A 15,951-nucleotide genomic window follows, 5' to 3' on the forward strand; every position below is an offset into this window, starting at 1 on the left:
CTGACTAAAACCTGATGAAAACACTGCCCCCTTGTGGTAATAATTTTCATTAAATACTGTAGAGCAGGGCTGCCCAATCCCTGTCCTCAAGAGCTACTATCCTGCAGCTTTTTGTAGTATCAGGTAAATGTTAAGTGGTAGGAACGTTTCTGCTGGGTTGTTGTTGTGGGGGGGGGGGGGGGGGATGAAAAATAATAAAGGACACTCATTGGAGTAATGGCGCGTCTCGTGTGTCTGTGAGTTATGCCTCCAGTCAAATAACATCCATAACCTCAAATAACGGAACACTTTTAGATGCATCCCTACTCCAACACAGCTGAATCAAATGGTTTGATTACCTCTTCAGCATGCCATCATGTTTGGCAAAGGCCTGATAACAAGCCATTCATTTGATTCGGGTGTGTGGGAACAAGGATGCATCTAAAAGCTGCAGGACGGTAGCTCTCGAGGACCGGGATTGGGCACCCCTGCTGTAGAGCGTTTACCTATTGAACTTTTCAAAGCAGCTGTGCTGTTTAAGCACAATACAATGCTTTCTCTCTCAATCCAATTAAAGTATCCAAGTTGCTACTGATTGTTCTTGTTTTGTTCAGACTCTGTTGATGGACGCTAAAAAGTTGAAAAGATCATGAACACTTAAATACTGCAGGTGGTTAAGTGGTCTGAGTACAGTATTTGGTGTCAACTGATTTATGTACTACATACGACAATATGTAGTACATAAATCATATGTATTATTACATATTGTAGCCATAACTACAATATGTGGTCTACTAAAAAGACAAGCAGGAGAATAACCTGGGGTCCGTTCTTCGTACCTCGCTAAGTAAGTTAGCTGGATTTGATTGCTGATGATTTCGCGTGGTCTTGGATCGTTCGGTTCTCCGAAGCTCATCCGGGACTTGCTGTCATAGCAACAGATCCGTAAGCGTAAACCTGCTCGGGAGCAGGTTCACTTTATGTAAACAGGATTAGATCGCGGCCACTCAGGTATGTCCGCTTCATTTATACGAAAGCAACAGCGATATTTTACCACTGTTTCACCATAAATAAATATTATCAATGTAACTAAAGATAATGCAGCACTTGATCCTTTTATTGATTTCATACAGATACATACAGGTCATTTCCTAAAAAAAGGGAAATGTACTATTAATCATTCTATTTCATGTATTTGATTATTTCAGATGTAATTCACAGTTCAGAGTAGTAATAGTAAATTACTTCATGTAAGCAAGATGAGAGACCACGGCTATAAAAGCGAAGGTGGATTTGGGAAGTCTGTCGCAGCCATGTCCTGTCCGTATACGCGAGCCACCCATTGCGGAAGGTGCAAGATTGATAAGGAGAGTTCTCAGAATTCAGCGTATATCCGGTTGTTCAGTCTGACGTCACTAGCCGTGTCTGGACCTAAACTCCGCTGCAGGTCCATATATCAAACGATCACTATGGCATTACTGAGAGTTGAAAAACTGTCTAAAGTCTTTCATCTTTAATAAAATGATCAGCTGTAGGACTGCAAGGTAATTAAAGCCAAGAAGGTGGATTAATACCTGTAGTTGATTTCTCAGCCAGCTCCCGTTCATACAGTTTGGTGGTTGTAGGGAACGTGGTTGACGCTGTGAACAGTGAAAATTACATACTGTAATTTTCCACAGTCACTTTAGCTTTTTCTTAATTTTGTTTTATTAAACACAGGAGATGAAACTGTATGAAATAGTCATAGAAAGTCGAACTGAACTGACTCAATGTTGCCTTAACATATTCACACTTACACTCCCTGAATCTCACACAGGGAAACTCCCATAGAAGTGGGAGACTTACTTTGTAAGGTGTGTTTTACCTGAAATTGGATCGCTTGTGTCTTCAGGTGTTGACACCTCAGGCAGCTCTTTGCTTTTCTCTGGATACTGAGCTGTAAAAATGAAATAAAATACAGTGAAAATGAGATGCAGTCAGTAATATTATAAAGGATATACTTGCATTTAAATAGCTGTGGTACATGTCTTAAAAATGTCTGAAACCCAAAACAATATAGATAAATATAGAAAACAATTATTTGTACGTTTAGTGCATTTTAAAATGAGGAAGTAGTGAGTCAAGAATGTGCACTGCTGAGCCACATTTAAGCCTAATATAGCACCGCTATTATTCCTTCACTACATTTATTGAAATTGAAATTACCTGTTTTTTCCTTACTAAGTATGGAAGTTTTATTAATTAATTGATCTCAGCATTTTCAGTCTTTTCATTTGAATGACTCTGTCTTCTTTTTACTTAATGAGTTCATTCAACTCAATAAAGTTTTCAAAAACTTTGCAGACTTAGCAGCTCTCCAGAACCTTCTTTTACACTTTAAAGAACCCGTTCCTGATGAAAACTACTACTTTTGTCTCTACATAATACATACAATGATATTAACTATTGCAAATGATGGTATTGGCTTGAGTCCCTACCAGTAACACCTGCTTCTAATACTTCCAAAAGTTCTACTATGGAAAGAAGTCGATCTACATGATAGATCATTTCTGCCGCTTGTATCCGCGATCTTGATCTTTTGGTCACTACCCACAGCTTGTGACCATAGGTGAGGATAGGCACATCTTTATTGATTAGAGTTTGTTACAGTTTTCAAACCTGATTTTGCCTCAGCATGGTCATTATGCTTCTGATAAAATTAAACTATTTACCCCATAGTCTCAAAGTTATTTACACATTAAAAAAAGTGACAGCGTGACAGGTTTCTCAAAGAGAAAGTGGAAGAAAAACGTTTAAGGAAACTTTCCAAACTTCCACCGGTCTGTTTATGCTTACTTTGTTTCACAGAGTGTAAACATCAGTGTCATAATAAATATCATTATCATTCTGTTTTAACACACACAGACACAATAACACAAATGAGCCTGTCTACAGTTGAATTTCGATTTCATTACAAAATACCAATTAATTTTGTATTTGTGTGGTAAAAAGAAAATCCTTTATTGTGCCAATATCATATTTTGTTTGTAAAAAAAGAAACATGAATTTTAATTTCAAATTGAAAGCCCTCAGAAATGTCTTATATGCGCAATTTTTCTCTGAAACTAGAAGGCTGTTATAAGGAAACTTCCTGTTTCCACAGACCAGTTTATACGTAGATCAACAGAATACGCCCTCATATTGTTACTCAGTCAATATCACACGTCAGTCTGATTTTGGATTTCATAATAATAGCCTTGTGAAATCGCTACCATGATCTTGTTTGTGTGTGAATTCAGAATCTATTGCAAGGAAAGTTTTTGTTTCCACAGACCAGTGGAAGAGTAGATGACAGGGTACACACTCAGCGTTACTTTATGGAACTTTGGATTTCAAAATAATAGCGCTTCAGATGCGTTTATATCAGCTACTTTTTCATCTAGTTTCAGAATGCACATTTTTAAATTTAGGTATTCATTTCTATTTCAAAACAAACAAATGAAAAAAACAACCAGTACCCAGAAGAGAAAAATATGTCCTTTCCCCCTCTTTTTTTGAAAAAGAAAAATGCAGTTCTGCCACCAGCATGTTCATGTTCTTGCATTTTTAGAAATTTCAAAATGATATACTCATTGAGCGTGCTTCCTCATAGCAGCTGTTTTCCTGCAATCTCTCTTGTGAAATCTTAAAGTAATTACAACACCTTAAAGGTCAGTGAGGGTTCATGAAAGAGCATACAGTTAATCTTATAATTAAAAAAAAACTAAACAAAAAAAACTTTCTTATTTCATATCTTTATAAGAAAAAAATACCAATAACAGCTTTCTTTCAAAGTCATGTGACCGTGACTTAGCTAAATCAAGTGTCCTGCTGTGACTGTATTAAGAGAAATGATGCAAAAATTTGGGTGGAGAGTAGGGCTGACTGTTTGTTTAGCAGAACAAGTTCTTCATTTAGAAATAAGGAGTTTCTGATATGACAGTGAAATTCAAGGATTCGAGTGATAAAGTCTCAACATGAAAGTCCGTCACATTGTTATCTGCTTCATCTTCCTCAGTAAGTACATTTACCTGTATTATTTCTAAAGGTTTTTGTTATTTGATTTAATTTTTAAGATTCATTAGTCACTATGGAGATTTTACCTTCATCACTCTGACACCACTTGTCTCTTTCTTGCATTTCATGTATTTCTCAGAATAGTTTATACATCAACACAGGAACACATTTATTCTGATTAACCAAAGAGCCTTTTCCAACTATATTAGCATTTTCTAAACCAAACTTTTTTTTGTTAACTTGCATTCAGAGCCTCAGGAATAGTCGTGAGGTTGAGTAACATAATCAACATATTATAACATAATCAAACACCCTTTCGCAGCAGTGGTGAACTACTGCTTAATGTTAAACGGGTCTTGTGCTGCTCATAATTAGCCAAAGACTTACCTTGATTTGGGTGCACAGTTATGATATTGTGACTTATAATGTGACTTGGTGATAAATTTCTTCATGAGGGGCACTGATGTGTTCAAAATGTCTGTGAAGACATTAATAAAACAACAGTGCGTGAGTCACTTTTGCATTATGGTGGTCTGTCAGTAATGCTCACTTGGATGAGGCCACTGACATGGGTAAACACAGCAGCAGCTGCAAGCTCGTTACCACAGCTGTGGTAATTATCAGATACCAGCCCATTTGAACCAGCCGGAAATTATGCAAAATGATCTGTCAGCTCATTTTGCATAATTTCGTGTTAATGGTGACGAAGAGGCTACGTGTAAAATCATAAGACCATATGTTTGAAAAATCCTTACTGATTTATTTACCACAGCTGTCCAACTCATGTATTTCTTAGATAAATAATATTTTAAGTGTTTTAACACCTTTGTTTATTTTACTAAATTATTACATTGTGCATTTATTTATTTATTTTTGCACTTGACTGGGAATGCAGTGATCTTAGCTTTACACAGGGGGTGCTGTGGCACCCTCAACACTCCCACAGCGCCACTTGAATTTTGCCAATGCACTTTATAAAGTTCATAAAAGCAGAATGAGTCTCTTGGTGGAGCTGAGGCTTAAATACTTGTGAAAACAAAGCAGACTTTCACAAGTAAGTACGTCTTCAGCTTCAGTATCCACTGAAAGAACATCAGCATTTAGTTGATGGTTAAAGGATAAAATTAAGCAAGAAAATCAACCTAGGTGAACATAGAGAGATTCTAAATATTAATTACAGCTGATAAAACGTTAATATAGTATTTCAGGTGTTAGGAAATGTGGATATTTGTACAGAGAATTATTGTTAAATCAATTTGTTGATCTTCAAATTATCATCAGACCCGAATATCTATTTGAGTGATAGTAATGATTTACTAATCTTTTCCATAGCACTGCAGGATGGAAACACTGTTCCTTACAATGCAAAGATTGCCATGCACACAGGAGTGGAAGGAGGAAACATCACAGTTAAATGTTCATTTTATATCTTTGGAAAGTGGAAGCTCTTATGTAAGGACCAATGTGAAAGGGGAAACATTCTCATTGAAACAGCCGACCTTGTAGCTCAAAGAGGCAGATACTTTATTAAATACAAAGAAGAAGAGTTTCCAACACGTCATGCAGTTTTTTATGTCAGCATCACACAGCTGGAAAAATCTGACTCGGGGCTGTACCGGTGCTATTTGGACAGAGACTTGGATCCATATTTGTTTGATAGCTTTCAGCTCACGGTGACAGAAGGTGAATTTTTACTAGTCATCATTAACATGCAATATTTTCATTGCTCACTGATAACTTCTTTACATCAGTAATGTTTCTGATTGTGTCCCTGTTTGCAGCATCAACAGCTTCAACACCAGCATTGGGCCCGCAATCTTCTTCAACTTCCACAGCAATCACTAAACAGCCTGAAATAACATTTGTAAATTCAGGTGCAGTGAAATATATTTCACAAGTTATTTCTCTCAATCCAGAAACATGAAGGGGTAGTTTTTCTATACATAAATACATACGTACATACATATATAAGAACAGTAGTTTTTATACAAAGATTATATTCTCCCATATTTTGGTCTTCTCTTTTCTCTCTGCAGGTTTTCTCTGGCCTGTGGTTATAGCTGTAGTCATGGTGTTTTTGGTGTTGTTTGTTGTTGTGCATCTCATCTGCAAAAAGAAGACTACGGACTCTTGTGAGTTATGTTTCACCTCTTTGGCACCTTTATGATAAGCTGATTAGTGATTCTAATGTGTGGATTTTTAACCCTGTAACCGACTGCTGACATTTGTGGAGCGCACAGAGTGTACAGTCTCCAACCAGCCTTACATCTAAGAATATTTCATGTTTGTCTAATACTTTTCTGTGTTTTACCGTTTTCAGGTTTGAAGAAACAGAAAATTCTGAATTATGAAAAGAGCGAGGTAATTTGTACAGAATCTATTGTTTATGATGTCAACATGACGAATACCAATGAAGGCAGGGGGAGGAATCTTGTTTTGCATCTTTTATGAACAGCATAGAGCAGCGCTTATAGTACACTGACTTGGCCCAAAAGTTTTATACTCAGCCAGAACAACAATAATGATGGCACTATTCCTAATTAGGGATGGGTACCGGTATCGTTCTGACATTGTAAGTGCGCATGCGCCATTAGCGTGCTGCCTGCTGTAGCCCTAATTTCCCTCGGGATGAATAAAGTATTCTGATTCTGATTCTGATTCTGATTAAACGGTAGTAACCAGACCGAAAAGCAGCGCACATTTCGGTGCTTTTTTTCCCTGAGCTGTGATACACTTTAGATTCTAGCCAATCATTTTACGTTTCCGAGGATAGTAGGCGGGGCCAGGTACGTACGTTCTTTTAGAGCAGAGCTACAGATTAAAAATGCCCAAGGCGAAGCGGTCAAAAGTCTGGCTGTACTTCACAGCAAAATATGCAAACTCAGCAGCAACAAGTGCTTTAAGCTGATACTGTGATACTGTCAAAGGAGGTAACACCTCGAATCTGATGAAACACCTGGTGACGCATAGCGTTTTTTTTAAAAGCCCAGAAATGCGCCGTATTTGATAGCTTGCTGCGGGACCTCACACCGAGCACATCTACTGCGGGTGTGGTGTCTGTTATCGGACCTGGAGTTAGCAACATCCTCCAAAAACCCGAAGAGTACAGTCCAGATCCCTTGCCCTGCCAGTGTAGCAGAAATGATGACGGATGATGACGGCAGCAGCAGCCGTTCTTCTCTGCGTGAGTAGCTTAATGTTGTTCATGTGTAATTTACGCTGAGTAGGCTAACCACGTTATTACATTAATGCATGTAAGGTGAACTAGCAAACACCATCGTAGTTAAATGCGGCTGTCTTCTTGCTTGATGGCAGATACTCCCTTCACCCTGGCCAAAAATGACCAAAGAAAAAGTGGAAAACAGCTAAACATGAGAGGTTTTTCGACAACGTTTGTGTTCTCCATTCTTTAAGCACCGGTTTGAGCACCGTTTAAGCACTGGCACTGTTTCAAAAGTACCGGTTTGGCACCGGTATCGGATAAAACCTAAACGATACCCATCCCTATTCGTAATGCCTCATTCTATGCACTACATTACCCAGAATGCCTGGAGCCATTCTGGGTAATGTAGTCCTTATTATTACTATATATCAGGGATGGGCAACTCCAGGCCTCAAAGGCCGGTGTCCTGCAGGTGTTAGATATCACCGTGAGTTAACGCACCTGAATCAAATGATTAGTTCATTACCATGCCTCTGGAGAACTTCAAGACATGTTGAGGAGATAGGACATCAGCCCTTGAGGCCTGGAGTTCCCCCACCTAAAGGTGCTTATCTCAAACCTCAAGAGCTTCTGATTTCACAGGGTTACTTTCATCATTCTGTCTTTTCCAGATTGTTCTCTATGACAATCTTCTGACGTTGCCACCTGAAGAGTCAGTATACCAGAGCCTGGATCCAGCCAGCAGGGATGAAGACCAAGTGTACCTTACACTTAAACAGACATGAAAGCACAAATAATCCAGCATTCAGGCCTGAATTTATGTGTCACAACAGACACAGATTGATACAACAGACAACATCTTTAAACACTTCTTTATTCTTCACTTTACTAAAAGATAACGATTTTGCAGATTGAGCATTATGATCATTATAATATTTTGGTTTAAAATAATTTCTCTTCTCATTCTGGTGCAAAATTAGAGCTCATCTTATATTCAAAGGCACCACCTGGGGGTGCTGTAGGAGTAGTGACAAATATCAGGATTAAATAACAGCTCATCAAACTGATCTGTAAAGTTGCAAAGCAATAATAAACATTTGTATATTGGTATGTCTTCTTTCCAAACAGGTTTTCCAAACTCTGAGAACATCTGAGAACCAGAGGGGAAAACAAACCCTCCTACCCTAAAAACCACGAAGCACTCTGAGAGTGCAAACATCCACCAAAGTTTTATTAGAATTCACACAAACCTTTTTGAGTTATTGTGTTTACACACAGAAAGAATGACACACATGCATGTTAAAACTACCAGAAACATAACCTACTTGGAGATGGTTACAACAGAAAAAGAAAAAATAATTGCAATTTCATTTATTTATTTGGGGGGATTTTTTTTTTTTGTCATCCACCCATTTTCTTCCGGTCCAACCTGGCCACCAAGATCTCTCCCTTGGCCCCCCCCTCTTCCAGGCCTGTCTCCTGGGCAGGGCCCTGGTAACCCTATCCCAGGCAGGGTGAACTGTTCCCTTGAGCTTACACTGATAAGTGCCTTTGTCGGGTCCTTCACCCAGACCAATTTGCCATGGGAGACCCTACCAGGGAACAAAAGCTAACTGTCAGCACACACCCTGGAACCTGTGGGAGACACAAACCCCGATTCATGGAGGGGGGATTTTTAGTTATGTTTATTTATTTATTTTTGATCTGTGATAATGGGTCGAAAAGAGAAGTATAAAATTGCCCCAAAATCTGGTCTGACTTTTTAATAAAGTAAATATGTCTGATGTTGCTGTGGAATGACTCCCAGCAGAAGACAAAACTTCATAAAAAGATTTAGACAGAATCATGACTTGACATCTGTTTTTGAAGCACCGCTATATTCTGTATCATGTGCTAACACATAGGATCCATGACAAAAACTGTATTTAAACATTATTTTCTTTTTCTTTATGTTTAACTTCTTCTTTAGTTAATTGGTTGTTGTTAATGGTTTTAAGCTCTTGTAAGTCTTTCATTACTACTAAAAAAAATGATTTTACTGAGTAAAAGATCCGAATTTACACCAAAAACTCCACTTCTGAAATTTGTGAAGAAATTGCTCCAGGAATTATACTGGATCATTTGTCACCACATGAATTCTACATATTTGAACATTTAGATGGGGCTTTAATTTTTTATCCTTTCATTGTATTATATCAGTTAATACGATCAAATGCAGGGACTCAGGTGGTGAGGGTGGGCAGGTGCTTCTCCAACAGCATCACCATCAACACAGGAGCACCTCAGGGATGTGTCCTCTCGCCACTGCTCTACTCCCTCTACACTTCAGACTGTGTGGCCACCCACGGCTCCAACACCATTGTGAAGTTTGCTGACAACACAGTGGTGTTGGGTGCCATCTCCAACAACGATGAGGCGGCCTACATGGATGAAGTGAAGAATCTGGCATCGTGGTGCCAGGACAACCACCTCCAGCTGAACGTCAGCAAGACCAAGGAGCTGGTGGTGGACTTCAGAAGGGGTCAGCACAGAGACTACAAGCCCATCATCATCAATGGAGCTCCAGTGGAGAGGGTGCAGTCCTTCAAGTATCTTGGTGTCCACATCTCCTCAGACCTGACATGGTCTGCCCACATTCAGGTCCAGACCAAAAAGGCTAGGCAGCGCCTGTACCACCTACGACAACTGAGGAAGTTCAGGGTCTCTCCAAAGATCCTCAGGATTTTCTATACAGGCGCTGTGGAGAGCATCCTCACACAGAACATGACATCGTGGTTTGGGAACAGCTGTGTGAAGGACCAAAAAGCTCTCCAGAGAGTGATCCGTACAGCAGAACGCTGCTGCAGGATTGCTCTCCCCCCGCTTCAGGACACCTACACCAGGAGATGCCGGACTAGAGCAGCGCAGATACTGAAGGACCCGTCCCATCCTGGCAACAAACTGTTCCAACTTCTGCAATCTGGTAGAAGGTTCCGCATCATCTGGGCAAGGACAGAGAGACTCAAGAGGAGCTTCTATCCCCAAGCCATCCGTGCCCTAAACACACACACCCGCCCTCTCACATCATCTATAATTGACTGAGACAGGACTCGCTTCCAGACACTCTAAACCAAGGCACAATGTACATTTCAATTCCTTTAATTTTAAATATGTTTATATTGTCTATCCTGTAAAATAGTCAGATGTCTATTCATATTAATGTACAGAATTCACCTGCTTGCTGCTACTACTGCACATTCACCCAATGTACATACTATATGTATGTATATATATATATAATGTTCTTCCTCTACACCCCCCCCCCCCCCCCCCCCAAATTTGCACATGTCGAGGAGCGTGTCAGGCTACATTTCACTGTGTGTTATACTTGTATAACTATGCATGTGACAAATAAAGAACCTTGAACCTTGAGTAAAGAGAGATGGGGAGGAGAGTAGGGCTGAGTGTGTCCTGTGTTTAGAAGAAGAACCCAAACATAAAAAGAACGAGACGCTTCGGGTTTGCCAGTGAAGAAGGACGAGGAGGTAGCGACAAACGATCAAAGCATCAAAATGAAAGTCTGCCACACTTTTATCGCCTTTATCTTCCTCAGTAAGTACATCCACCTCTTTGTTTCCTGTTGCTTTATTCATTTATTTATAGGTGATCTGTGGGTTATTCAACTATAATCAACAAATAGCCTGAAACATCCCCACCCACTCACAGAGTGTACCTTTCATTCTACACAAAGTGTGTTGTAAATAGTTCTACATGCCTTGTAGAGCTGGTGACGAAAAACATGTTTGTTTGTTTTTTAGACTAATGTTAAAGAGGAACAGCAGTGCGGCAGTAAACTGCTTATTGAGCAACACATCAAAAATCTAATTTCACGCTCAAAGACATGAACAGTGGGCAGCTTGTCTGACACTGATGCAGTTTCACAGGCTCCAGGCTTCTCTTCAATGTCTCCTTTTATTGTTGTGAATAAGTTAGAACAATCTTTTTTTAAGCATCTTCTACACAGCAACTGAAATGACATCAGTGGATCAGATGCTTCACTTTATGATTAGGACAAAACTAATCAGCCAACATAGCCTGAGATTGATAGGCTGAAATGTGAGGTTAAATAACCCTTTGTCTGTCTCATCATCCTCTTTAGCATCAGCTTTAGCTATTACCTTATCCCCCCTATCAACCGCTGTGATGAGCTGATGGTAAATGGACTGGTTCTTATATAGCGCTTTTCTACTCATCTGAGCACTCAAAACCTAAATCACAACAGAAGCCTAAAAATAAGACTCCCCCAAAACGGTGTGACCTTGACCTTGACCCGATTTTCACCAAACTTAAATCAGCTTGAGTTGTTGTTGTTGTCTGTCTTCACACAAAACATGATATCTTAAGAATCTAAATCTTAAGAATATGATAAGAATTTGAAGGATAGATTTCTAACTAGCACTCACAGCCAAGAGTGAAGCAGTAGGAATGAGAATCAGCCACTCCAACTCTGAGGCAAATGGTCCTCAGCAAGAAAAGGGTGGGGTGCCCACTCCAGGTCAGGAACGAATTCATGCCCATAGTGGAGGAGTTCAAGTATCTCGGGGTCTTGGTGACGGGAGAAGGGAGCCGGAGATCGACAGACAGATTGGTGCTGTTGCTGCAGTGATGCGGACACTCTATCAGTCCACTGTGGTGAAGACAGAGCGAAAGAAAGATACAAGAATCGCAGATACAAGTGGCAGAAGTGGGCTTCCTCCAAATGGTGGCTGGCCTCTTCCTTGGAGATACGGTGAGGAGTTCAATGGAGCTGCTACTCCTCCACATCGAAAGGAGCCAGTTGAGGTGGTTTGGGCATCTGATAAGGATGCCTCCTTGGTGCCTCCTGGGTGAAGTGTAACAAGCATGTCCCACTGGGAGGAGGCCACGGGGCAGACGAAGGACACGCTCCTGACTGGCCTGGGAACACCTTAGTGTCCCCCCGGAGAAACTGGAGGAGGTGGCTGGGGAGAGGGAGGTCTGGGTTCTCTCTGTTTAGGCTGCTGCCCCCGCGACCCGGCCACAATAAGCGGAAGAAGATGAATGGATGGATGGATTTCTAAAAAACAGACAAACAAATGGAACCAATTTGATACTGCCTCCCTTTGAGGGAGAATATAAGAATAAAGATATTGCAATGGCCCTGTTAAAGTCCAAACCTCAACCTGATTAAAATGCTTTGGTGGGACTTAAGAGAGCAGTGCACAAATGAATACCTGCAAGCCTCGACTGAACTGAGCCTACACTGTAAATAAGAGTGGGCCATATCTTTGTGTCCACAAAGATATGAAAGACTGATAAAACAAACACTTTTTATGTTAGAAGCAATGATTTCAGGGTACCACTGCTATGGTGGTTCAGCAAGCTACTCAATCACAGAAGTACACAGGGTCATGTGAAAATATTCTTTTTCATATGTGTAAGTTGTAGTAATTCTCTAAGACAACTGCAACACAGTATGGAGTTTTACTTTGGGCTACTGGTAAATTTTAAATTCAGAACTAATGTATCAAAAATCGTTGTATGATTTTTCGTGTCGGTTTTTTTTAAACAATTCTCAGCAATCTAGATCTTTGCGATCATGATTGACCTTTTTATGTAGAGTATCTGTAAACAGAATTGATTAGAACATTTTAAATAGTTTAAAATCAAAGCAACATGTGTATCTTTAAATATAAAGCAGTCTTGTCTTACATGAAGACAGTAAATAATGATTTTTCGTGTTTTCAGCGGCTCTGCAGGATGGAAACACTGGTGTTGTCGGTGCAGTCATTCCCATCCGCACTGGAATGGAAGGAGGAACCATCACAGTTGGATGCTCATTTACTCTGTCTGGAAGCAGGAAGCTCTTCTGTAAAGAAAAATGTGAAAAAGGAAATATTCTCATTGAAACAACAGATGATTCAGCCCAGAGTGGCAGATATAGTATTAAATATATAGAAGGATTTTTTCTCATTCATACAGTTGTCTATGTGAGCATCACTGAGCTGGAAAAGTCTGACTCAGGGCGGTACAGGTGCTCTTTGGACAGAACACCTTCAGATCACTTATCTTTAAACTGGGATTTTGAAGTTGTTGTCACAGAAGGTGAGTTTCTACAGAAAGTCACGAAAACCTTCATGTCTCTGAGGATTATATGTGTATTTAGTTTATCGTAGATTGAGAACAACTGTGTTGTTAGAATATTAGTGAACTTTCTTTGGTTAGAGACTGCTTTGAGCAGTAAGTGTTGTTCTGATTGTTTCTTTGTTCTCAGCTTCAACTTTCAAGACTAAATCCCATGTGAAACCTAATTCATCGTCAGCACATCTCCCTTCATCACCACGACCACTAACATGGAGTTTTACTTCAGGAAGCACCTTACCTTTATCAGCCTTCAGTGAAAGCACCAAGCATCCTAAAACATCACCTGCAAGTTCAGGTTCATTATTCTACATTTTATAAGATTTTCTCTCAGCCAATGGACAGGAACAGAGTTCCTTTCCTAACTACTCTGCAGTGCATATAGTGGAGGTTATTCTGGCTTCTTTAATTGCATCTTCTTTCCTACAGGTATCCTCTTGCCTGTGGTTATAATAGTGGTATTGGCTGTGTTTCTCCTGCCTGTTGTTCTGCTGCTCATCTATAAAAAAAGGGCAGTTCATTCTAATGGTGAGTCCAAACGATTCTTTCTGCACCCTTAAGAGCAATTTATTCAAATTAAATTTATTAAAAGGTGGGACAGTAGTTCGGTGGTTCAACAGTGCCATGACTGATTAGACAATGGCAATGTGTTTTCTACAGATTTAAACAGGAGAAGCTCAGACCACAACCAGACTGAGGTGACTTATCTTTGTTTATTCTCTCTGTAAGTTTAAGTACTTTAGTATTAAGTACTACTTAATAAAAAGAAGGAGCCAAGGAGTGATTTCACGGTTTGCTAAATCCACTAAAACTGCAGTCAAGGATTTTACATTCAAAAACACAAAGACTATAAAGTTAAATCATCATTATGCTACCAATTCAGAGCCGTGTTTTAAGGGCAGTGATTAACTTCATGGTCATCTTTGTGGTTAATGTTCATGAGAAAATTATTTCAGTCCAAGATCAATCATTCATCTGTTTCTATTTAAAGTTTTCTTTTCACTGAAAATTTCGCTAATCTGCAATTATATTAACAGTCAATCAAATATCTTGACGTAATGTTAAAACCAGTAATATCAGAATTTTTACACCTCATAATTGTTCAGTTCTGTGATTGCAGTCTTTTGGTTTTATTGTTCATGGTGTTGGTGTTTGTTTTGGTTTAGAGTCTGTGCTTTTGTTAAGCCTTTTGAGTACAAAAAAGAGCAAAGCTCAGTGAACCCCCAGTACAATGCACAGACAGACACAGTCAGTGATTTTCTGTTGAATAAAAGAATTAACCTGTTAAAAAGCTGAATGCTCTTCTGAAGTTGTTTCATAATATAATGTTTTAGAATATCTGTATACAGTGTTGTCACTGGCAATCACAGTTACGTATAACTAAAACAAATTTTTATTCACACTTGTACTGACTCAACCTGGAAATTAAAACTAAATTGAATTTCAAATAGAAAGGCAAACTAAATTAAAAAAAAAAACATAAAAATGACAATGATGAAGAACCACTGGTTTTGTAAATCAAATATTTCTACTTAAATCTGTGGCAGTTTAAATATCGGCCCTGCAAAGAGCATACCAGCTATGATATGGACTCTCAACAATACCCACACAACCTACATAAACTTTGAAAGCTTTCACAGAAAAAGGAATCAATATATATATATATACAATATAAAACTATATATAGATATACAGTAGATAGATAAAAAAATATGAACAAAACAACTTGAAGTGAAAATCTGCTGTCTGTTGACAGCTTCTGCTAAATTATTTATTTATTTCCCCCCTCAGATGGTTCTTTATGATGACACTTCTCCAACCTCCAAATGTGAAGGCTGAACTTACCTTACTCTTGGTGCAACCTGAAGGACAAGGACTGGACCTTTTCCACACTCATGGAGGCACAATAACACACACGATCCTATCTGCAGATGGACCCTGACTTTTAATGAGTTGTTTAATGTTGACACACAAGCCAACGGTGATGGATCACTGAGCCTGTTCTGTTCTTATGATTTATTTCTTTGCAAATATTATGAGATACTTCTTCTACTTCTAGAGATATTTCTAGTTCTTGGTTCTTGTTTAATTATGTTAGTTCCCTATCTGTCCCAATCTCGTCTCTTGTCTTGTCATCAGCGACCCTGTGGAAATCAGTCTTGTCTCTGTGTTTTGTTATTCCTTCTGTCTCCCCGGTCATACCCCTGTGTCTGTCTGGTCACTCTATCTCCTGGTCCCTGTGTTTATCTCTTTATCATCTCTCTGTGTTCCGTCCTTTTGTGCCCCCAGTAAGTCATGTCTCCATGTCTGTTTATTTCTGGTTCCTGTGTTAGGTTCAGTTTTGCTTCCCCTGTCTAGTGAGTCTGATGCTGTTCAGCTGTGCTCTCGGGTGTGTACACTCTGCCCTAATCTGCTCCTGTACATACAGTGGCTTGCAAAAGTATTCGGCCCCCTTGAACTTTTCCACATTTTGCCACATTACAGCCACAAACATGAATAATTTTTATTGGAATTCCACATGAAAGACCAACACAAAGTGGTGTACACGTGAGGTTCACTGTCCTGCTGGAAGGTGAACCTCCGCCCCAGCCTCAAGTCTTTTGCAGACTCCAAGAGGTTTTCTTCCAAGATTGCCC

General features: G+C 39.5%; 2 protein-coding genes across 3 annotated transcripts; both read left to right on the plus strand.

Moving 5' to 3' along the window:
• Positions 1-3,928: 3,928 nt before the first annotated feature.
• On the plus strand, positions 3,929-10,289 carry LOC101485657 (uncharacterized). Of its 2 annotated transcripts, XM_004560235.4 has the most exons (6): positions 3,929-4,014; positions 5,347-5,697; positions 5,796-5,888; positions 6,051-6,146; positions 6,335-6,375; positions 7,849-10,289. In XM_004560235.4, exons 1-6 carry the CDS (start codon positions 3,975-3,977, stop codon positions 7,960-7,962), a joined length of 735 nt encoding a protein of 244 aa, XP_004560292.3. In that variant the 5' UTR covers positions 3,929-3,974; the 3' UTR covers positions 7,963-10,289. The 2 variants fall into 2 exon arrangements, with proteins under 2 accessions (XP_004560292.3, XP_076734831.1); XM_076878716.1 differs by lacking the exons at positions 3,929-4,014; positions 5,347-5,697; positions 5,796-5,888; positions 6,051-6,146; positions 6,335-6,375 and adding an exon at positions 6,739-7,198.
• A 393-nt stretch (positions 10,290-10,682) lies between these two features.
• On the plus strand, positions 10,683-15,723 carry LOC143414450 (uncharacterized). The gene is made up of 6 exons (XM_076878826.1): positions 10,683-10,768; positions 12,923-13,279; positions 13,449-13,613; positions 13,745-13,843; positions 13,976-14,013; positions 15,107-15,723. The coding sequence occupies exons 1-6, from the start codon at positions 10,729-10,731 to the stop codon at positions 15,152-15,154; spliced, it is 747 nt and encodes a 248-aa protein (XP_076734941.1). The 5' UTR covers positions 10,683-10,728; the 3' UTR covers positions 15,155-15,723.
• The last annotated feature ends 228 nt before the right edge of the window (positions 15,724-15,951 follow it).

Source organism: Maylandia zebra, linkage group LG20, assembly GCF_041146795.1.
Source record: "Maylandia zebra isolate NMK-2024a linkage group LG20, Mzebra_GT3a, whole genome shotgun sequence".
Lineage (NCBI taxonomy): Eukaryota > Metazoa > Chordata > Actinopteri > Cichliformes > Cichlidae > Maylandia > Maylandia zebra.